This window comes from Pelophylax lessonae (genome assembly GCF_965119305.1).
Source record: "Pelophylax lessonae genome assembly, chromosome: 9".
NCBI lineage: Eukaryota > Metazoa > Chordata > Amphibia > Anura > Ranidae > Pelophylax > Pelophylax lessonae.
In genome coordinates this window covers 112759568-112782906 of record NC_138776.1, presented here as the reverse complement: position 1 = coordinate 112782906, position 23339 = coordinate 112759568, and the positions used below count along the sequence as shown (strand labels likewise).

Genomic DNA, 23339 nt, shown 5'->3' with positions numbered 1-23339 from the left:
CGCTGGTGTGCTTGTTGGGTGGCTTGGATGAATCGGTTTACCATCCACATGTTCTTGTAGCTCTACTCAGACTTCTCTACTTAGCTAAAAAACTGATCGCTAGAGTGTGGATGTCTTCCGGCCCCCCTGCTGGTGCGCAGTGGATCCAATCTGTCAATTCTATTCTGATACCTGAAAAACACGCTTATTATCATAGAAAGACTCCTCTGAAATTTGAGCACATCTGGGGCTCCTGGTTGGCTTCCCCAGCGGTGGCTCCTTCACAACTTGTCCTAAATCGGTTGCTTATGTAGGTGGTCGAATGTTTTTGGCAGAGGAACTGTTGGCAGCGACGAGGGTTTGGTTGCTGTTATTGTTTTTTCTTTCTCTTTGTCTCTTTTATTGATGTGTATGGAATGGTAATGCTCTTCTCTCTTTTATGCTGAGTTCATTTTGCACTAGCCAACATTGTATTCCAGAATCCTGTATGGTTGTGTATTTTATTTTATGTATCTGTTGTGCAATGTTTTATTGACTTATGCCATTCTCAATAAAGTTATTTTTCTGATTCAAAAAAATATATTTCTGCTGACAACACACTGCATGATTAAAACTTTTACTACTCTACTGCATTACTATGTACTTGTATAATATGACGCTGTTGTTAAGCCAAGACTATCCTTGTTTGAACATCTTTGCCTTTTCTCTAGTCAATATTTCAGAATTTCAGCTCTTAGAACTAAAAGTACCTTATGCTTCTTTAAAAGCTGTATTTTCTTGAAAACCAAATTAAAGAACTATAAAAAAAAAAAAACTTTTACTAAAGCTAATAAAGCTTTTACTACTTTAATATAATAGGGTAAATTGGAAAAGGTACAGTAAAAGGGAGATCCGGGCAGTATTTGAGTCTGGGTCCCTACTGTTTTAGCTACACCACTGCCTGCAAGCATCTGTATGTATGTATTTTATTGTTATTATTTTATATGGTTTTATATAGCAAAAGTCGCCAGGGCTATTCAAGTAGCCATACTATAAACACATCTTACCGCCTGAATATAATTCACTAGACTGCAGCAGATGCTAGCATTTTGGACTTACATGGACCAGATTTGGACTTGTAATAACATAGTAAAAAAGGATACAGTTTCTAATCACAGTTTAGCTTCCTCCTTTCAAAAAATACAATCTAATTGTTTACTATTGTATGCATGCTCACCACTGAAAACGAATACAATAAATCCAATACACCAACCGCAATTACGCATTTTCAAATAAATATGAATAGACATGATACATCGATGCCCAGATCAAATAGAAAAAGTCAGTTTTGCACAGCTATACTTATATTTTTTTATTGTTTATGAATTTGGAGTCTTGCATGAATAAAAAAATCAAGAAAAGATGGTAAAATGTATTACAATGGTAAAATATGGCTCAAGACATTTATAGACAAAAGAGACCTACCTGGCTGATCTTGCTCCTATGCTGAAGCCCATATACCCTTCTTGAGGTAAAGAATCATCCCCCAGTTCTTTCAGATCTTGTGGTCCAAGGTACTTGTCCGTGTCGCCTGTCATTGCATCCTCACCTGAGAAAAATAAAGAACCGACTGTTTATTCAAATGATGATGTGAGGAATTCCTCTCAGTGAAGTCTCTGACAACACGTCAATGACATACCAGCCTCGGGCCTTTTTCCATGCAGTGATAACAATATGAACACCAAGCACCCAAGCACAAATATCAATAGGCTTTTATCTGTTAGTATATCACACAAAAGTGCAAGTGTTAATGGAAACCTCTTTATATTTTCTAGTTTTTTGTATGTCTGCATAAAACATGTTAAGAATCATCTAGGCTTGTTTCATGCTTCTTTGATGAGGTCTGTCCTAACAAAGGGTTAAACATATAGAAATTGGCCTCCTGCATTATATGTTAATAAGAGATAGCTCAGTGAATCCCCAAGCAGAACCGTTCCGAGACCCTCCAGAAATGCTTTCAATCAACCATTATGCATTCTCTTAAGAAACATAAAAGGAGAGAAATATTTAAAAAAAATGATTTTATGTTATGCCGTGCGAATACCATAACACCTAAGAAGCATATAGTGGGGTTTTCTCAAATTTGACTGCAACAGTGGAAAAGTGCTTTTAAAATGAAATAAAAGTCCTTATCTGGCAATTTGAACCCGAGCCTGCTTCTGATGAGCTATTGCTGTTAGCGGTATATTAACCACTTAAGCCCCGGAGGATTTGGCTGCTAAACGACCAGGGGGTATTTTGCGATTCGGCACTGCGTGACTTTAACGGACAATTGCGCGGTCGTGCGACGCTGTACCTAAACGAATTTGGCGTCCTTTTTTTCCCACAAACAGAGCTTTCTTTTGGTGGTATTTGATCACCTGTGCGATTTTTTGATCATGCGCTATAAACAAAAAAAGAGCGTCAATTTTGCAAAAATAGCAATATTTTTCACATTTTTTTATATGAAATTCCCCCCCCAAAAAATGTAAAAATCAAATTTTTTTTACATTTTCGGCCAATTTGTTTTATGCTACCTATGTTTGGTAAAAAAAAAATCGCAAAAAGCGTATTTTGATTGGTTTGCGCAAAAGTTATCGCGTTTACTAACAAAGGGAAAGATGTTTGTCATTTTTGTTGTTTTTTTTTTTTAACGCGTAATGGCGGCGATCTGCGATTTTTTTTGCGGTACTGCGACATTGGGGCGGACAGATTGGACCCTTGACTGACATTTTTGACACTTTTGGGGTTACCAGTGACATTTCTACAGTAATCAGTGCTATACATATGCACTGTTACTGTAAAAATACACTGGTAGTGAAGGGGTTAACTTTATTTGGGAGGGAGGGGCTGTGTGTGTCCCTAGGGGCGTGCCTTCTACTGTGATTGGCTGTGGCTTGAGCTGTAAGGACACTGATCAACGGATCTACATAGTAGATCCGTGTGATCAGTGTCTTTACACCGAGGAGAATGACAGGCAGCTTGTTTACACAAGCTGCCTGACTTTCTCCCTCTCCCCCGCCGATCGCAGAGTGGCCGGCGGACATCGGGTCCGCCGGTCACACGCGCGGGGGGGGTCCGTGACCGCGCGGGAGCGGGAGCGCGCCGCCGGCGGCGCGCGCTCGCTCCCCAGACCCTCCCAGGCTAGTGACGTACCGATACGTCACTCTGCCTGTGAGGGGCTGACCGTCGCAGTATATAGTCGTGCGGCGGTCGGCAAGCGGTTAATAAATACATAATTTTCATGGCATTCATGAGTATACCACTAGAAAAGACTTTAGGTTGATTTACTAAAAGAGAAGAGTAAAAATTCTGGTGCAGCTGTGTATGGTAGCCAATCAGCTTCTAACTTCAGATTGTTCACTTAAAAAGTAACTCCACTTTCATGGGAAATAAAAATAGCAAATAAAAAATAATAATACAACGTCTACAATTGCGACACAAGTCATATTATGATTGAATGTTATTAAAATGGCCTGTCCTTTTCAATCTGTAGAGCTGTAATTTTCTGTCAAATGTAATGCAATATGTCTGCCTAGAAATTTTCTGTACACAGAATGTTTTCAGAACTTCCCCCAGAAACATAATTTCCTGCTTTTCTGATTGGCTCGCTGATTTTCCCAGAAGTCTGAACTAAGCTACAAGTCAGATTTTTGGCATCCCCTGAAACAAAAATGTCACATAGGAAATCACATATACAAGGATGCAGATCCTGCAATTTTTCTATGAAGGTGCAGCAGCTGATTTACAATTATGAAACCACTCCCATTAGATATACTTTTTACATGGACACAGACAAACATGTAGTAATTTCTTCAGAATAACAAAAGGTAGAAATCTGCAACACAATTTGATAAAATCCTTGCAATGTACATAGATCACCCAGAGGAGAATGTTTTTTTCTCAACAAAAGTTAAGTTACTCTTTAAGCTTTGACAAAAAAAAAAAAAAAAAAACCTGGAAGCCGATTGGTTTCTATGCAGAGCTGTGCCAGATTTTGGACTCTCCAGTTTTAATAAATCAACCCCTAGGTGACTATATCCAAGATCAATGCAGGTGTCCATAGACAACCCACAGATATAAGACAACAGTCCAGAGAATGGGTGAATTTTAAATAAATATCCATCTCCAAATAGATCATTCATATAAAAGCCTATTCAAGGATGACAATCACCAGAAATATCTTTCAGTAATTTTGAAATGTTTCAGCCATTTTATGTCAGATAAATTGTCTTTAAGTATGTACATTTTTGCATTTCTGGTTGAATGATGGTATAGTTACACATGTATATTTCCTGTACCTGGAAGCATCATTTCCATATTACGTGACACCATTGCATATGGCTTCTCTAAAAGAGCAAGCTTTCTAGTAGATAAGATTGTTACTGCTTGTGGAAAAATCTCTTGTACCAAAGATTTCCCCAATCTGGCTAGAACTGCCTTATACTTATGGATAGTGGAAGCAGTGTTGACTTAGTACACAAGTGTCAAACATAAGGCCCATGGGCCGAATGTAGCCCCCCAGGCCATTTCACGTGGCCCTCACACCTCTCCTTCAGCTGCAGCACCCCCCTTGTTTCTGCCTCCACCTTGTCTCAGTAGTCGGCAGCAGAGAGGACAGAACTCTTTTGCCAGATCCAGCGCTTCTCTGTGCAGCTGCAGAAAGGCTTGCCTTTACCCCCCCCCCTTCTCAGCAGTCTGCAGCAGAAAGAAGGGCAGAACTCCTCTTACAGATCCTGCACCTCTGTGTGCAGCCACAACACAACCTTGTCTCTGCCTCAGCATTCAGCAGACTCTGGAAGCTGACTTCAGCCCTCCTCTGGTCCTCCTCCAGACCCTGTACTTTCTTCTTCCCAGATCAACCTGCATCTTCTTCCTAGCAGCAGCACAAGGTAAGGGGGTGCATTGTGATGTAAGGAAGGGTGGGTGACTCTTGACTTCTGATGGTGGGGGGGCTCTTGATATCTCATGTAAGGCTGTAAGGGGGCGTGGGGTGCTCTGGACATCTAACCTTACAGATATGATAGGCCTTTTGAGGGCAACCATAATACTGATGTGGCCTGCGATGAAATTGAGACCCTTGACTTAGTACCTTAGCTGTCCATTAGGGTTTACTTACACCAGCCTAAAATTCCATGTATTCTGCAGTGATTGCAAGCAAAGTGCCTCTTCCTGCTAAAACTTGTCACATTGGGAAAACATCACACATGCTACATTTCCATTTGTTTTTCTGTGTGGTTCCAATCAAGTCTTTTTAACAATGCAGAAAAAAGCATGTCATAACGCCAAACAATGCTCGTTACTCCAGCCTTCATTGCTGTGCCCTTTACCGTGTGAACATTTTTTGGCTGAGGTTCCCCATTGAGGGTCAGCCAGTTGGTCAGGTACACCTTTGAAAATGTAAGCTAGGAGAAAAAACTTTGTTATAAACTTAATTTTACCTTACCATCAAATGCTAGACAAATACATGTACGAAACATTGCCTCATTATCTTGTTCGACAAAACAAATTCCAAAATAAAAAAGTGAATTAAAGTTGCTACCATTGGCCACAATTTTATGTTAGAGAACACAGAGAATCTTTTTTGGAAAATTTTAATGAGAGATCAAGGAAATCTTGAATATTCCAAATTATTTTTAGCTGAAATGGCACTATTCAAAAAGGGAGCAAGGGATCTGAGGGCAGCAAAAGAAGAGTGACCAGAGGTCAACTATACAGGATGCAGCCATTCAGATAACCATTCTTGCATTTCAAAGATACCCCTGATTCAAATTATCATAGTTGGAACGTAAAGCAGTCGTTCAGCCTGTGAGTTTGTTTGTAACACCTGCACCCAACTGTTACAGACTTTCAGCATAAAGGGTTTCTTTCCCCAATGCTCAGTAATGTTCCCCAAACGTAATCCTGTATCTGACCCCCCGCATATACATGTGCCTTCAGAAGAAGCACACTTGTATTTAGGTACAAAAATGTGGTGGTCCTATCAGTCGGTCTGAACATTCATGAGTCTGAACATCCATCCCCCATCTCATGCATTAGGCTGGTCTGGAATCTTGAGTCATTCTACAATCGTAAAGCTTAGATATTTTTAGTGCATTGAAGAGAGTTCGATATAGCTAGAAGTTCAGCTCTTCCATGTATACAGGTTTATTCCAATGGAGAGGGGGGAAGTTATGACAAATAGCTGGCAAGGTTATCAAGGCCGACCAAAATGCTTTTTTTTAACTCTTCTGATTGCTTATCCTTATGAAATTGGAGTCTGCAACCACCCAAACACAATATTGTCATGTCATGTACTTTGCTCTAGTTTTCACACATGAGGTCCAAAAAGTCATGTGCTTTTTCAATAAGACACATGATGAATAAAACATAACAATCGAGTTGTATACAAAAGAAAAACTTAAACAGAAAAGTTAAGTCAGTTGCTCTTTTTTTGGATCTTCTGTGATTATTGGAATCATCACTCCACCACGTTTTTAGCACTGTATCTCAACTAACATCAATAATGTAATGTTTACTTAGGTCTACAAACATAATGCTCATTTGACTAGTTTGGAACATGTACACCTTGCAGACAGGCTAGTAAACTTCCTGTTCTTGGTGACAGCTGCTGGTTACACTATTACCTTGGAAATATCCCTTGTATGGAAGGTCACAAAATGAGGAACTTTCACCTATATGGGAACTTAGCTTGGACAAATAGGTGTAGCTTTGTAAAACTACTGTAAGTAGAAAAGAGTTCTTGCATGATTTAAAATGATGTATGAAGCCAGTGCTGGGCATTTAAGGGCCTGTTCACACCAGAACGCAGTCACACCAGAACGCAGTCACACCAGAACGCAGTCACACCAGAACGCAGTGCAGGAAATACGTGTTTCATCTGTGTTTCCCATATGTTCAAAATGCACTGCAATTGCAATCTACAATGGGTGTCAACATTAAGTTAATGACACCGCAAAAGCAGTGAGTTTGCCAGCACCAGATTGCCTGGTACCAAAGTACCAGGCAATCTGTTTTGCAATAAGTTTCCAAAAGTAGTGCATTTGCTACTTTTGTTATGGTGTGATTTAAGTCCACTCAAAATGACTGGGCTGAAGTCGCACGGCACAGAACTGCATGTAAATCACAAGGGAACGCATAGTGTATTCCTGTGCTATTTCTGGAGTAAACCAGCCCTAAAGTATGACAGCCCAGCACTAATGTAAACTGGCTAAAGCTGGGTATAAACAAAATGCACCAAGCTCTACTGCTAGTGCCGGTGCTCAGGCCAACCAGTCCACTATAAATAAATCTAACAAAAAGCCGGCAACTCTGTGCTTCTTCTTAAAAGATCCTTTATTGATACACAACAGCAAATACAATGTCCATTGATGCTAATGCGTTTCGGCCTCAGGCTTCCTCATAAAAATGTTGTACCTCATTTTTTGTTGTACGAATGATGTGAGAACATTCGTTCATTTTTCTAATCATTAGTTAAATCAAATTGACATTCGTTTTCAACCACAGTGATGGGAAAATTTAAAGACAAAGGAATCTACATTTTTTTCGAATGCACGAATTTGTAACAGTGCATGTGGTTGTCCTTCAGTAAAATTAATTCATTGCAAAACTGAATATTAGAAGCAAATGATCTCTTGAATTACTTTCGGATGACATTCAAATGTACTTAAACATTTCTTTCAAATTTTCCTAATCATTTTTTTTTTTTTCATTTTAAATTCTACTACCTTATACCTAGCTTTACAGATTTTATGCCACAACTCTCTTAATTTAACACAAAGTCACATATACCAATAGACACAAAAGTTGAGTCTATAGGCAGCAGAGGCACTGAGATGGCTTCTCCTTTTATAGTTATCAGTCACACCTCAGGGGCACCTGATGACATCACCTCTGACTAAACTCCTAGGGCGTAGCCAAGTACACACACTACAGCGCATGCGCAATCTCTGTTCGCTTATCTTTGTTGGAATCGGACATGTTTGCGGCTTTTGGATGTGATACATGCTGTTTATTACTGACTCAAATGTAATAGCAATACCTTTTAAATACAACAGATGTTTTTACAATACTGTACTATGTGGAGCCTTTATCTTGTATTTATATGACCCATTGTTGCGGACCCAGTGGATTCCTTATCTGGAGTCACTTTTCTGGCTGCACTCATGAATTGGCTGTATAAAGTCACTTGATTGGATGCCTAAGTTCCTGCCATTGGATCCATTGATTGAAAGATCGCTCTCTCACCTCCCTGAGTAAGGTGTGGGGGGTCACAGGCTTTCTGATAATCCCCTTGTGTGGATATTCTCTGGGTGTCACAATGTGCTGACCCTGGATCGCTTTCTCACCTGGCACAGAATTTTACTATGGCACCTTTTTCATTTTCTTCATTTGATTTCATTTGTGCACTATCACAAATGCTTTTATTCAGCACATTTAGCATTATTTTACTTATTTCGTGTTCATGTTATTCAGTTTATTCATTGTATTATATTGATTAATTTAGCACTGCATATTTTTTCACTAGCTAATTATGCCTAGTATGATAGGTATGGTGTTCAGCAACTGAAAATTTGGTCCAAGCACAGATATCTTCTCCTTTTTCTTTTGTCTATATTGCTCACAATGCTCCACGTATGCCCATTAAACAGGGTTTATTATTATACATAACTAATCTCCAGTTAGTATAGATCGGTATAAGTATATATATGTGCACATAATATTTGTATAATTTTAATCATACAAAAGCATAAGGGTAAAACATATATGCAATAAAACCATGACATGTGTTTCAGCCATTATAACAGTCAGGGAAGGTTCAGTGCAGACCAGGCCATTCAACACAAGACACCAATCAATCTTCAAAGTAAATATGACCTTGTTTTCCAATAAGAGGAAGCTATAACTTACACCACTATTATGCCTCACATAAATATTTCAATTAAAGTCCATGCGATAAAAGAACAGATGCATTCTAATAATGAAATAACTGCACTTATAAATTACAACTATGTCCAACCTTTAAGGAATTACTTTTTTTTTGGTGATTTGCATGAGTCATTGCTATAACCTTTGTCAGAACGATATTGTTCTTCCTTGAGGGATTTCACCTCGCTTGGCAGAGGGGCTTGTAGTTATCAATGGAACACAAGTACGGTAATCACTTAAGGTAAAGGAAAAGAAAAAAATACATGCACATCTTTTTCCTGCAAACATGGGTGCATTTATTATTTTTAGCACAAGCCAGACTTAAGTTTTTCTACCTTAATGTATTCTCTGCATTAAGGTAAAACACCTTCCACTAGCTTTTTCTCCCCTTCCCTAAACACTTACTCGATTACTACATTAATCCAGGGCAGTGCCCATCTGCAGCTATTCTCTCCCCTCACCCCACTCTCCCAGACTTTACTGAAAGCACCGGGACTCAAGCCATGCTGTGGGGAATGTTGTTGGGCCATGCTGTTTGTGTCTATGGATGTACACAGCCTGACTTGGGAGCACACTCGCACATGTGCCCCCATAGCTCATGGCTTGCTATGGGGCACACACAGAAAAAGAGGAGTGGAGAGTGCTGACGGAGCACATCGGAAGAAGAGGGAAGGGGCCGAACAGTGCAATAAAAGTATACACCTTTTTTATTTTAATACAAAATCAGTTTTACAACTGCTTTAGGAGTGAGCCATAGAAAGTCAGGACAGAATTAGGTCAGTTGGCCTGGTCTTTCTGAGCATGACCATCCTTCCGAAACTGAAGGAATATAAGAAAGAACAAGCCCAGAAAACAACATCAACTGCAAGTATCAAGTACCCTACATGTACCCTTTGATTAAGCTCTGGTGGGTGAAGCGAAACACGTCAGGGGGCTTGGCTTTGGAGTAGACTCACGGGCTGAGGCTGTTTTCAAGTCAACACTAGGTTGCCTGGATGGGAGTGCGGTGCTTCTTCGATTTTAAATCAACTGCAAGTAGTCATATGTAAGCTGACCATATTGCAAGCATGGGTTTCATCTGATCACAATGGTTAGGAAATATCACTATGTCTGCATGGTTTGCGTGAACTGTTGATAAACCTATTGTAAAAGTAGTAAATCAGCTGGGTTGGAAACTTTCAATTTGTTCTGCAGCTTACAATTTTTTCCCACCTATGTATGTGTCAATTATACAATTCTACGAAGCAAGTACAATATAACAATAAAACCCTGAGAGAGAGAAAAAGTAATTGCTCTATAGGCTATAAACTAGTTTTCACCGCAATTCCTGTGCTGGCATCAAAAACAGCCTCAATGTGACCAGGTCATGTTAAGATTTTCCTAAATAACCATCTTTATCAAGATCTAAGCACATGTACGGAAACAGAAGTTTAAAAATAGACATTTGCTGTGATTGTTCTGGCTTCATATAATGTTATATGGTTGTAATACTCTTCCCAGCTGTAATTATTATTATGTAACCACTTGACTCGGAGTATAGAAGCCTTGGAGATCGCTCACACCATGTCTGTTGAGCTGGTGACTCAACAGAAGGGCACATAGAAAACAAATGTTCTCTAAATGCTGTGTTGAGGTGGGTTGTGATGCAATGAGAAAATTAATCAGAGAGGCTGCACTTTTATGCAATGCACCAAATCCCACCACATTATTATTATTCGGGATTTATATAGCGCCAACAGTTTGCACAGCGCTTTACAACCTGAGGGCGGACAGTACAATAATCAATACAGTAGGAATCAAAGGGCCCTGCTCGTTAGATCTTTCAATCTAAGAGGGTGGATATGCAAATTAAGGCGCTTTTCCGCTGCATGGAACCGAACGGTTCGGCTCGCTTTTGTGCTTTTCCACTGCATGGTACCACATGGTACGGTGTTGGAACGGTTTGGTACGGTACGGCGGCGCTTTTCCACTACATGGAACCGAACGGTACGGCTCGCTTAAACAGTACCACCTCAGTTGTGGTTCCAAGAGGGCCGTACCGGTACCATATCCCACAATCCTTTGCATGCAGCCTTGACTGTTTGTCACTACTAGCCACTGATTGGTCAGAGACTTATTGTTATCCCACCCACTTTACTTTAGTGGAAAAGCAAACCGTACCGTACCGAACCGTTCCAACACCGTACCATGCAGTGGAAAACCAAACAGAGCCAAGCAGGGCCGAGTGGAGCCGAGCCGGTACTTGCATTGGAAAAGTGCAATTAGCAACCGCCGATGATGTGTACATGGACAAACATGTTCTAGTTAATTATAAAGCACGTGGGCAGCAAATTATTTTGTCATATGGAGGGTACAGATTATTTTTCAACAAGCTGCACTATTATGCCTCATTCACATGGGTGTACCTAGCCAAACATCCGTGTGATTGGCGGGCCTCATGTCACCACACCATGTTAAATGAAGTGTAATTTTGGGGTTGATTTACTAAAGGCAAATAGACTTTTCATTTTGCAACGGATGTAGCACCTTGCAAGAAAATTTTGATCAGAGCTTAGTGAATAATGGGAAGCTCTGCTGACTTTCATCACCCAATCATGTGCATGCAAAAATGCCATCTTTTTTTAGTTTCCTTGTATGTGATTGGGTACTCTTTGCAAAGTGACATTTCCCAAACAAAATAAAATTCTGGAGAAAATTCCCTTGCAAAGTGAACAGCCTTTAGTAAATCGACCCCATTGTGGCAATTAAATAAATGTAAAAAAGAAGAAAAAAGTAAACAGTGTGATGTCTTTTAACAATACATTGCACCGTCTCTTACTGCCCCAGTGCTAAGTAGACCAGCGCACATGCATTTTATCACGTGAGTTGGTGGGCATGAGCCCTTTGGTCAGCTATATAAAGTCTCCCCTTTCAAAAGATGCAATGAAAAATCCATCCATTTTAATTAGGTATCACTCCCACTGCCAGACAAAATCAGCCAGCATATAAATTAACCCACATAGTAAAAAAAAAAATCTGTGCAACGAACAACAATATTTCTATATTAGCATCTTAATAATTTCTTTATCATATTATCAACCAGATGCAGACTATTAGCAATCTATAGGCAATTTTAACATCTCATCTGGCCAAAAATGTTTTTAATAGAACATAATGGATTAGATCTTCTGTTAAGGTATTATCACTATTGTTTACCTATTAGGGAGATGTATATTCACTTTCTGACAGGACAGAAGTGACAAAAGTATATTTTAACCCCTTGATGCCACCTTCCAGCAGCTCTTTAGGTTGGTGTTAATGGCAGAAGGCCACCCAATCACGTGATGGCTTTGATTGGCTTTCACTGGGGTCACATGATTTAGGAGCCTTTGCTGCTGGCTCCCAGACCAGGAGCTATCGGTGTGCACTCTGAGTACAGAACCTAGTAGCCACCGTCCTGGACACATATGATCGGTAGCTGAGCAATAAGGCCCACCTGCCCTACAGCAGTATATATGCATTATGCCGGCAGAAAGAGGTCCAATAGAGTAAGAAAAGGTTAGAACTTCTGCTGCTTGTGCCCCCCTGTCCCAGTGACCACCAATGCCGGGACAAGATCATCAATCGCCCAGGGCAAGGATGCCAAACTGTGCCCCCCCTACCCTTAGGGTTAGGGTCAAGGCGCCCCCCCCCTTCCCTGCAACCAAACATTGCGCCCAGGGCAACCGTCCCTCCTGCCCACCCCTTGTCTCAGCCCCGGTGACCACTGCTCCCTCATTTATTGTATGGAAGCAGACAGCAAGTTTGGGAAACTCAATGCAATGTAGTCATAGAGAGAAATAAAAAATGGACAGCATAAACAAAAAAAGTTGGCATTATTTTTTTGAATGGTGTATGAGAATGAACAGACTGTGAAACTTATAGCAAACCACGAGTAGCACATATCAGTAATTCTGGGAAAGGCCACAGCTGCCATTATCAGTCCAGGCCTATTCTGCACTGACCTCTGTTAAGTTGTGTAGATATTTTTCAGCATGCATGGCAACCTCTACTCTTGACACCATGCATTTTCCCAGCAAGTGAGATTACATTTGTCAAGCCTTTTGAGCTGACCATTGCTAACAATGATCGTATCACATATGGACTGTTCATAAGGAAGTGTTCTTCATTAACACATGCAAATGACTATAATATATTACACAGTGTCCCTAACAAAAGGGACAACCAGACTGATTTCCATTTCTTTTCAGGTGAACGCAGGCCACAAAGGGTTAGCCGCATACGCTTGCACCTCAGGTTACAGCAGCTACATTCCAGCAGTGACACAGGTTCCAGAACCTTTATCTCTGTTTCACTCCTAATTGTTTTTTCCATTGCAAGCTAGTGGGTAAAACAAAGTTCAGAGCACTACAGCCTCTCTCTCTCTCTCTCTCTTTACAACTAGTCATTACCTTTCTACAGAGACTTGTAATCAATGCAATCTCCTTCTTTCCATTCTCTTTTATAGGGATAATTCATTGAAAGCCACAGTTTCCATCCAGGAAGCCACAGATGGATTGTGTGTTTAACTGGCCAGAACCCATCTAAAAATACACAGCATGCTAGCGTGCACAGAAGTCCACTTATAAAGAATAGATCATCTTTCCGCCTCTCCCATTTTTATTTTAAGAAACAGGTTTAAAGCCAGAGGGATTCATTTTTTTGAAGTTGTTTTCTGCCTTTTGCAGTGACAAACATGTGAAAAGCAAAAGCATACAAAACCTTACTTGTTACGAGAGCCATTGGAGCTAAGAGCTGAGATATAGAGGCGATCCAGAAATTCCTTGTCGTCCTTAAGCAGTGAATTAAAATTAATCCAAAAGAGCACAGGGGGAAAAAAAAAAAATAACTAATTCCACGGGGTCATGTTAACTTTTCCATGTGACAACCAACATATTGCAGACATTTTAAAGTGCCCAGCAGCTCTGTTCGGAATATTCCTGCAAGACCAAAGTCCCTTTAATCGGTGTGCTACAAAATACAGCAACACAAACAACCCAAGAGGAAAGAAAATAGACAACAGCAGTCATCTGAAGTGTAGAATATGATCCTGGTGACAAATCGCTCTGCAGACATCCATTGAATACCTCTTCTGATTGGAATACAAACTTTGGCAAAACTCTGCTCACAGTGAATGGTGTAAATGTGAGCCCTTGAAGTATTTGTATGTAAATAGGGATCAGCCAGGGGGTGTGGATTTTTTTTTTTCTGGTAATCTGAGCCTTAAAGATACAGCGCCTCTGCAGTCACAGCGTGCTAACATCTGTAATAATACTGTTATTGGAGAGTGCAGTGACTTTTGTGCTGCAGATTTTAAAGTGATATTCACATGCATTCATATCGGACAGACCCAGATATCAAGATTTAAAATTAATTTCTGTCCTAAAAAAACTGGGCAGTTAAAAAACATTTGTTAGTAAAACTTGCAATGCATGTACAAAGGTGGGTCATGTGCCCAATCCGTATAAGATTTACCATATATAAATCATTCTGAAGTTAAGTGCACAAACCAAGAACAAGATTTTGCAGGAAATAATACAGGAAATTGTGCAATGGTCACCCAGACTGAATGTATCAAATTTAAACTGACATCAACTGGTTTATAAAATTGCCAGTTTTCTTCTGACCCCCCCCCCCCATACCTTTACCACTTACCCCATTTCCTATGTTCCACTTTCTCACTAGGACATAGATTCATATGACCCTAACTTACTCTACGTTCACACCTATGCATTTTTAAGTGCAATTTGCAGAAATGCACTACAGTTCATTTAACATGGTTTCCTATGATACACGTTCACATTATTATTATTATATTATACAGGATTTATATAGCGCCAACAGTTTGCGCAGCACTTTACAGTGTGGGGGAAGACAATACAGTTACAATACAATTCAAAACAGGAGGAGTCAGAGGGCCCTGCTCGTTAGAGCTTACAATCTAGAATCTATGCGTTTTTCAGCCGATGCTCTTTGGAAAAGGTCAGGGACTTTTCTTCTTGCAGCAGATTGCGTTTTGTGTGTAATAGACTTCAATGGACCCACACCAGAAACGCGTAAGTATTTTTTGCGTTTTTACATGCAGCTTGCATGTCGTGTTTTAGGTTTTTTTTTTTTCTCTTTAGGTTTTCATCAATGCAGGCTGTGCTTGATGTGTTTTTCCGGACCATTTTATGGTGCGTTTAGCATTTAAAAACCCATGTTTGTGATGCGTTTTTGCATGCAGTTTTCATGCAATTTGCGTTGTTTTTCCTCTTTAACACACTGTGTACAATTGGTTGCTAAGGAGTGGGCTGAGAAGCCAGCTGCCATGTCCTTAACAACCAATGAGTCATCAGATGTCTACGGGGTTCCCCAATGACAGCTGAATGTAAAAAGAGAATTGCTAGCAAAAAAAAGAAAAATCTGGGAAAAAACAACATTGAGCTCACCCCAATCCATACCAGGCTCTTCGGGTCTGCTATGGATTTAAAGGTAAACACTATGACAAAAAAATAAAAAATAATAATTGGTGTGCCCCCCCCCCCCCCCAAAATCCATACCAGACCCTTATGCAAGCATGCAGCGTGGCAGGTCAGGAAAGGGAGGGAACAAGCGAGTGCATCCCCCCTCCTGAACCATACCAGGCCACATGCCCTCAACATGGGGGGTGCTTTTGGATGCCCTCCACCCCAAAGCACCTTGTCCCCATGTTGATGGCAACAAGGGCCTCTTTCCCACAACCCTGGGCTGTGGTTGTGGGGGTTGGGGGGCTTATCGGAACCTGAAGCCCACTTTAACAAGGGGGGCCCCAGATCCCAGCCCCCCTATAAGAATGATGGCAAATTATGTCACAGGGGGCGGTGCCACAAGGTGAAACTGCTGGGTGGCCCCGCCACTTAGCTTTTTAAGAAATGTCCGGTGGGGCAGGCAGACCGTGGAAGCATTTGTCGCGAGGGGAGCTTTTTCCTTATTTTTTCTGGGTCCGGCGGTGGCGGCGGTGGTTTTTATTGACAATGGATCTACATCAGGGGACATTGTTTTTTTATTTTTTAAAAAAAGGACTTGTCAAAAACTTTTGTACTGTCTTTATTCACTTTTACACTTTTTTGATGAATGGGTAGGGGTACTATGTACCCCATACTCATTCACATAAGGGGGGTGCCCCTTACCCGGACACCCCCACAATCACAGCCCAGGGTTGTGGGGAAGGGGCTCTTGTCCCCATCAACATGGGGACAAAGTGCTTTGGGGGAAGGGGGCAGAGCCCCCCCCCCTGCCCCCAAAGCACTCCCCTTCCTTTTCTGACTTGCTGGGCTTCATGCTCGGCTAAGGGTCTGGTATGGATTTTAGGGGCCATTTTTTTATTTTGCCATAGGGTTCCCCTCCAAATCCATACCAGACCTGAAGGGCCTGATATGGATTGGGGAAGGGAACTCCACGTAATTTTTTTCCTGATTTCTTGTTTTGCCGGCAATATTTTTATTTTTTTTACATTCAGCTGTCAGGAGGGAACCCTGCATCAAAAACTTGGGTTTAAAAACACAAATCGCGCTGAAAAAACACATCTAGTGCAGCCCGCATAGATGTGAACCTAGACTTAAGCGAAGTATACACAACATTTTTTTAATTCAACCAACATGTTGAACTAAAAAAACCTCACAGATCCCTGCATCCACACAAGCAATGATCTCCTTTGCTGCGGACTCCCTATCCCCCCCCCTCCCGTCCCCCCGTCCAAATATACAGATCAGTTTTGCAGGAATTGGATGCAGCAGTTGATTAAATGCTGGTTTTCCAGCAGGACCATTCAATGGAAGCTAGTCTAAAGCTGGCCATCCGGCTGAATGAAAGAAAAAAAAACTGAGCTGACTTCCCCATCCACACATTTGAGATGGATGGAGAAATCCTTCCCGCTGTGTCATTGTATTCTGACAGTGAGACTCCTCTGCCATCAGAATACACTGATCAGCACTGACATTTTGCTGGGGAAATTTTCCAACAAGCCCGTTTATGAACAGTTGATCAATAAAACAATCCACTTTAACAATTTAAGAAGCTACGGGGATTAACCATATGGTCTATATTTTAGCAAATATATTTTATTTTTATTTTATTGCACAAAAACACAATATAATACTCATTGCTTATTAAGATGATGTTACGCAGTGTAAATAGATACCAAACATGTCATGATTTCCACACCTGTGAAACAGCAACAAACTACGTTGATTATATTATCCATAAGAGATGCTTTTAAAGCTTTTAAAGGTTACCACTTTAGATTTACACAGAGGGTCTAGTGCTAGAATTCTTGCTCTCGATCTGATGTTCATGGTGATATCTCACATGTGTGGTGCGATCACCGTTTATGTACCTACGCACACATTCGTCTTTATGAATGAGCATGGGGGGGGGGGCACTTTCATTTTTTTTTTTAAATTTTACTATTTATTTTATTTCTTTATTTTTACATTGTATCTTTCATTTTTTTGTCACTTTTAGACCCCGTTCACACTGGGGCGACCTGTCAGGCGATCTGGTCGCCTGACAGGTCGCCGTAGGTCGCCTGCCATAGAGAAGCTGTGGACCCGTTCTAATAGGAGCGACACAAGTCGCTCCGACTTATAAAAAGGGTCCGGAGCTTCTTTGGGGCGACCCGCAGCAACCTGCAAAGACTTCAATGTTATGAAGTCCGTGCCGGCCGCTCCGAGGTCGCGGTGCGAGCAGCGCGCCGCGACCTATGGGGTCGCCCTGGCAAGTCGGGTCGCCCCAGTGTGAACGGGGCCTTACTGTTTTTAAAAGGAATGTAAACATCCCTTGTGATAGCAATAGGCAGTATCAGGTCCTCTTTACTGAAACATCTGGGGTCTATAAGACCCCACATCTCTCCTTTGCCATTCGGATCATAGCAAGATTGGTATGATCTGTTTTTTTTCAAACCAACAATTGATAACCGGCGAAACTGAAATAACAAAGTATTCGTTGCTTCCAGTTTCTTAGACCATAGAGATGATTGGGGTCATCCTGGTCCCCAGTCAGGTCTATGGTCAGCCGGTGGAACCGCTGGCTGCAGTCTCTGGCTTCCCGGTGGTATATATACACACATACATATATTTATATACACACCTAGACATATATAGGTGTGATAGTAGCAGAAATATATTACTGTAAATGATTTCATTAGCGCAAGCATATATTTCTGCTACTATCACACCTATATATGTCTAGGTGTGTATATAAATATATGGATGTGTGTATATACACCACTATACACAAGTTCAGATGTTTTGCCTGCCTCAAAAGAACCCCAAAAAATGCCAAAAAAAACTCTAGCGTCCAAAAAAAATGCCCAGGTGTGTTTTTGCTGGCATTTTTTGGGGGTTTTTGGAGGCAGGCAAAACATCAGAACTTGTGCACAGTACCACTATACACAAGTTCAGATGTTTTTCCTGACTGCAAAGAACCCAAAAAAATGCCTTCTATTAAACCGGCAAGGTGTTACAGCAGCGAAGCCAACCCCCTGTCTGAAAGTTTTCTAATACAAACGATCTTTTTTTTATGGTTCTGGACATGCTACAGAGCTGAAACTTCACATGTACACTTTTTAGACCCCCAGATCTGAAATCCAAAGTAAAAATCAAAAAATCTCTCTTTTTTTTTAAATTAAATTTTTTCAATAATTAACTTTTTTATCAAAAATGACAATTTTTAAGAACTTTTTTTTGTGTGATTTTGTGTCGGGGGGGTCTAAAAGGTGTACCTGTGAAGTTTCAGCTCTGTAGCATGTCCAGAACCAGAAAAAAAAAGGATTGCATGTATTAGAAAACTTTCAGCTCAGGGGGTTAGCTTCTCTCCACACCTTGCCGGTTTCAAAGCAGGCATTTATTTGGGTTCTTTGCAGTCAGGAAAAACATCTGAACTTGTGTATAGTGGTACTGTGCACAAGTTCAGATGTTTTGCCTGCCTCCAAAACCCCCCAAAAAATGCCAGCAAAAACACACCGAAGAAATATATTACTGTAAATGATTTCATTAGCGCAAGCATATATTTCTGCTACTATCACACCTATATATGTCTAGGTGTGTATATAAATATATGTATGTGTGTATATATACCACTATACACAAGTTCAGATGTTTTGCCTGCCTCAAAAGAACCCCAAAAAATGCAAAAAAAAAACGCTAGCGTCAAAAAAAAAAAAAATGCCCAGGTGTGTTTTTGCTGGCATTTTTTGGGGGTTTTTGGAGGCAGGCAAAACATCAGAACTTGTGCACAGTACCACTATACACAAGTTCAGATGTTTTTCCTGACTGCAAAGAACCCAAAAAAATGCCTTCTATTAAACCGGCAAGGTGTTACAGCAGCGGAGTCATACTCCTGTGCTGAAAGTTTTCTAATACAAACGATCTTTTTTTTCTGGTTCTGGACATGCTACAGAGCTGAAACTTCACATGTACACTTTTTAGACTCCCCAGATACTAAATCAAAAAATCTCTTTTTTTTTTTTTAATTTTTCAATAATTGGCTTTTTTATCAAAAATGACAATTTTTAAGAACTTTTTTTTGTGTGATTTTGTGTCTGGGGGGTCTAAAAGGTGTACCTGTGAAGTTTCAGCTCTGTAGCATGTCCAGAACAAGAAAAAAAGATCATATAGGTGTTAAAGTTAAAGGAGGGTCCAGACCCACATCCCTGTTCTACTGAAAAATTATCTTTTTTTTTTTCATGGTTCTGGACATGCTACAGAGCTGAAACTTCACATGCACACCTTTTAGACCCCCCAGATACTAAATCAAAAAATCTCTCTCTTTTTTTTTTTTTTTTTCAATAATTGGCTTTTTTATCAAAAATGACAATTTTTAAGAACTTTTTTTTGTGTGATTAATAGTTAATGGGGCATGATCCAGAACCCTAGGCACTTTTTAGGGGCATTTATTGGGTTTTAGGGCTTAAAAATTGTGTTTTTTGATTACCGAAGTTCGGGTCCCATTGATTTCAATGGGGTTCTGAAATCCGAACCAAACTTTTGGGAAATTCGGGTGTTCTGGTCGAACCGAACTTTTCAAAAGTTCGATCATCCCTAAACAGGACGTGAGGCAGGCAATAATAGAAAGAAGGGATGAGCACTGCAGGCGCTAGGAGGCAGTAACGGGGCAGGATGCAGGCACTGGGTGGGTACAGCACTGATAAGGAGAAGGGGGCAGCTCCTCAGGTCACCCACATAGAACAATTCTTTTTTTAAAGATCCCCTTTGATAGAAGATCCCACTTCTGATACAATCCTCAGATGTCATTATTGCCACAAGTGATCCTGTAGGCCCTGTTCACATATACTGCGCTGACCGGCCTCTTATCACACTGAAAGAATGCAGGTCACTGCAATGACACATAGTAAACAATTGTCTTCCATGTGTCCTTTTTATACCACAACACCAGTGTCATGTACAGTGTATTGTGGTAACACGCTACATTATGCATTTTATTGCAACGCAATAGGTTAATTTACTAATACTGGAGAGTGCAAAACCTGGTACAGCTGTGCATTGTAGCCAATCAACTTCTAACTTCAACTTGTTCAAATAAAGCGATATAAAACTGCAGTTTTTTTTTTAAAACCTGCACGGCAAAGTTATAATGTGCTAGTATGGCATACTGGCACATTATGTAAAACATACCTTAAAACAAAGCCCACTGCGGCGTGCTGTCACCATTGACAGGGCTTCCATCTTCACCCAGTCTTCCTTCCGGGTTGGCGAGCTCAAGTCCTTTAAATGGAATAGCCGCAATGACGTTGCGTGCGGGAGCCACTGTTCATGGCACAGTGATGTCACCGGCGGCTTTTCAAGTAAATATCTCCTAAAGGTGCACGTTTAGGAAATATTTACTCTACCTTACTATAGGCTTACCTATAGGTACAGTGCATCCAGAAAGTATTCACAGCGCTTCACTTATTTTGTTATGTTACAGTCTTATTCCAAAATTGATTAAATTGATTATTTTCCTCAAAATGCTACAAATCATTCCCCATGACGACATGAAAGAAGTTTGTTTGAAACCTTTGCAATTTTATTAAAAATAAAAAAAACGATAAAAATCCCATGTACATAAGTATTCACAGCCTTTGCTCAATGTTTTGTGGAACTACCTTTTTGCACCAATTACAGCCTCAAGTCTTTTTTGAGTATGATGCTACAAGCTTGGCACAGCTATTTTTGGACAGTTTCTCCCATTCTTCTTTGCAGGACCTCTCAAGCTCCATCAGGTTGGATGGGGAGTTGGATGGGGAGCGTTGGTGCACAGCCATTTTCAGATCTTTCCAGAGATGTTCAGTTCAGTCTCAAGTCGGTGTTCTGGCTGGGCCATTCAAGGCCATTCACAAAGTTGTCTCATAGACATTTCTTTGTTATCTTGGCTGTGTGCTTAGGGTTGTTTTTCTGTTGGAAGATGAACCTTCGCCCCAGTCTGAGGTCCAGAGCGCTCTGTAGCAAGTTTTCATCAAGGATGTCTCTGTACATTGCTTCAGTCCTGCCACTGAAAAATATCCCCACAGCAGGATGCTGCCATCACCATGCTTCACTGTAGGGATGGTATTGTCCAGGTGATGAGCGGTGCCTGGTTTCTTCCAGACATGATGCCTGCCATTCAGGCCAAAGAATTCAATCTTTGTTTTATCAGACCAGAGAATTTTGTTTCTCATGGTCTAAGAGTCCTTTAGGTGCCTTTTGGCAAACTCTAGGTGGGCTGTCATGTACCTTTTACTGAGGAGTGGCTTTCTTCTGGCCACTGTAATATACAGGCTTTATTGGTGAAGTGCTGCAGAGATGGTTGTTCTTATGGAAGGTTTTCCTCTCTCCACAGAGAAATGTTGGAGCTCTGTCAGAGTGACCATTGGGTTCTTGGCCAACTCTCTGACTAAGGCCCTTCTCCGATCACTCAGTTTGGCACGGCAGCCCACTCTAGGAAGAGTCCTGGTGATTTCAAACTTCTTCCTTTTACAAATTATGGAGGCCACTGTGCTCATCGTACCTCAAAACATTACTTTCTTGGTGGTCTACAGACAATTCCTTGGACTTCATGGCTGAGTTTGTGCTCTGACATGCACTGTTAACTGTGGGACCTTATATATACAGGTGTCTGCCTTTCCAAATCATGTCCAATCAACTGAATTTACCACACGTGGACTCCAATCAAGTTGTAGAAACATCTAAAGGATGATCAGAGGAAACAGAATGCACTTGAGCTCAGTTTTGAGTGTCATGACAAAGGCTGCGAGTACTTATGTTCAAGTGATTTTTTTATTTTTAATAAAATTGCAAAGATTTAAGAAAAAAAAAAAATAACTTCTTTCACGTTTTCATTATGGGGTATTGTTTGTTAAATGTTGAGGAAAATAATAATTTTATTCCGTTTTGGAATAAGGCTGTAAAATAACAAAATGTGGAAAAAGTGAAGCGCTGAGAATACTTTCTGGATGCACTGTATGCAAGTCATCCATTGGAGTTTACTCCAACTTTAAGTTTTGACAAACCCCCCCCCCCCCCCCCCCCGAAAGCTGATTGGTTTCTATGCAGAGATGCACCAGATTTTGCACTCTCCAGTTTTAGTAAATGAACCCCAATGCATGTAAATGCACATCGATGCAATGCAAATCTATTAAGTGCGATGACAGAAAACGATAAAAATCTTGTAAATGTTTACTATTTCCACTTTTGGGAACATAGTTCATCTAGGGTGAGGTGGATCTGTGCTAGAGATCTCCTCCGAGCTGGCTGATCAGATGTGACACAGCCCCACTATTTCCTTCTCTGACAAGCCAGCAGTGTCTGCAGATCCAGGTTGCCTGGCAGCCCCATTATCTCTACTGCTGGTGTATCCAAACCCAAACACAAAAATTTAATATATTGTAGCCTATCGGTCCTTAGAGGTGGTGGCTGCATCAGTTTACTCTTTCACCCAATAATCCCAGGAACAACACACCCCCTGTCCCTGGGTGGCTACGCTCACTCCTGCAGTGTATCTATGGAGCCATGGTTAACTCTGATTAAACTACATACATGTCTGCTTTTGCAGCAGTAAATAGATGCAAGGAACATATGGCCAATATTTGGCAAATGATACTTCCACTCTTTTGGTAGTGTCACCTTCTTTCAGCCTTTTTCAATCAGAGTGCCCAGGCACCCTGTGGTGCCTTCAGGTTTCTTCAGGGGTGCCTTGGCAAAATGCCTAAAAATTGCCCAAAAATGTTATACATGTCAGCAGGTGGTTCCCTGCCTTTTAGTTACACAAAGCAATAGGCTTTCATTGTGCACCATTACAACCTTCCTGCCACTGGCCTTTTAACAATCAATGAATTCATCGGTTGATAAGGAGAACATTGGGGGCCTACACAGAATCCTTGTTTGCCCAACCCTGTCTCT

The 23339-nt window shown here is 40.9% G+C and overlaps 1 protein-coding gene across 41 annotated transcripts in view; it reads right to left on the bottom strand.

The window, feature by feature from the left end:
• The window catches only part of ANK3 (ankyrin 3), a 920123-nt gene that overhangs the window by 136423 nt on the left and 760361 nt on the right, over positions 1-23339 (bottom strand). For 40 of the 41 annotated variants that reach the window (XM_082268127.1, XM_082268156.1, XM_082268164.1 and 37 more), the window contains one exon: positions 1444-1567. In XM_082268127.1, coding sequence (XP_082124253.1) covers positions 1444-1567 — 124 coding nt within the window. Of the gene's footprint in view, positions 1-1443; positions 1568-13670; positions 14094-23339 lie in introns of those variants that run through there. The other variant, XM_082268152.1, reaches the window with a different exon arrangement.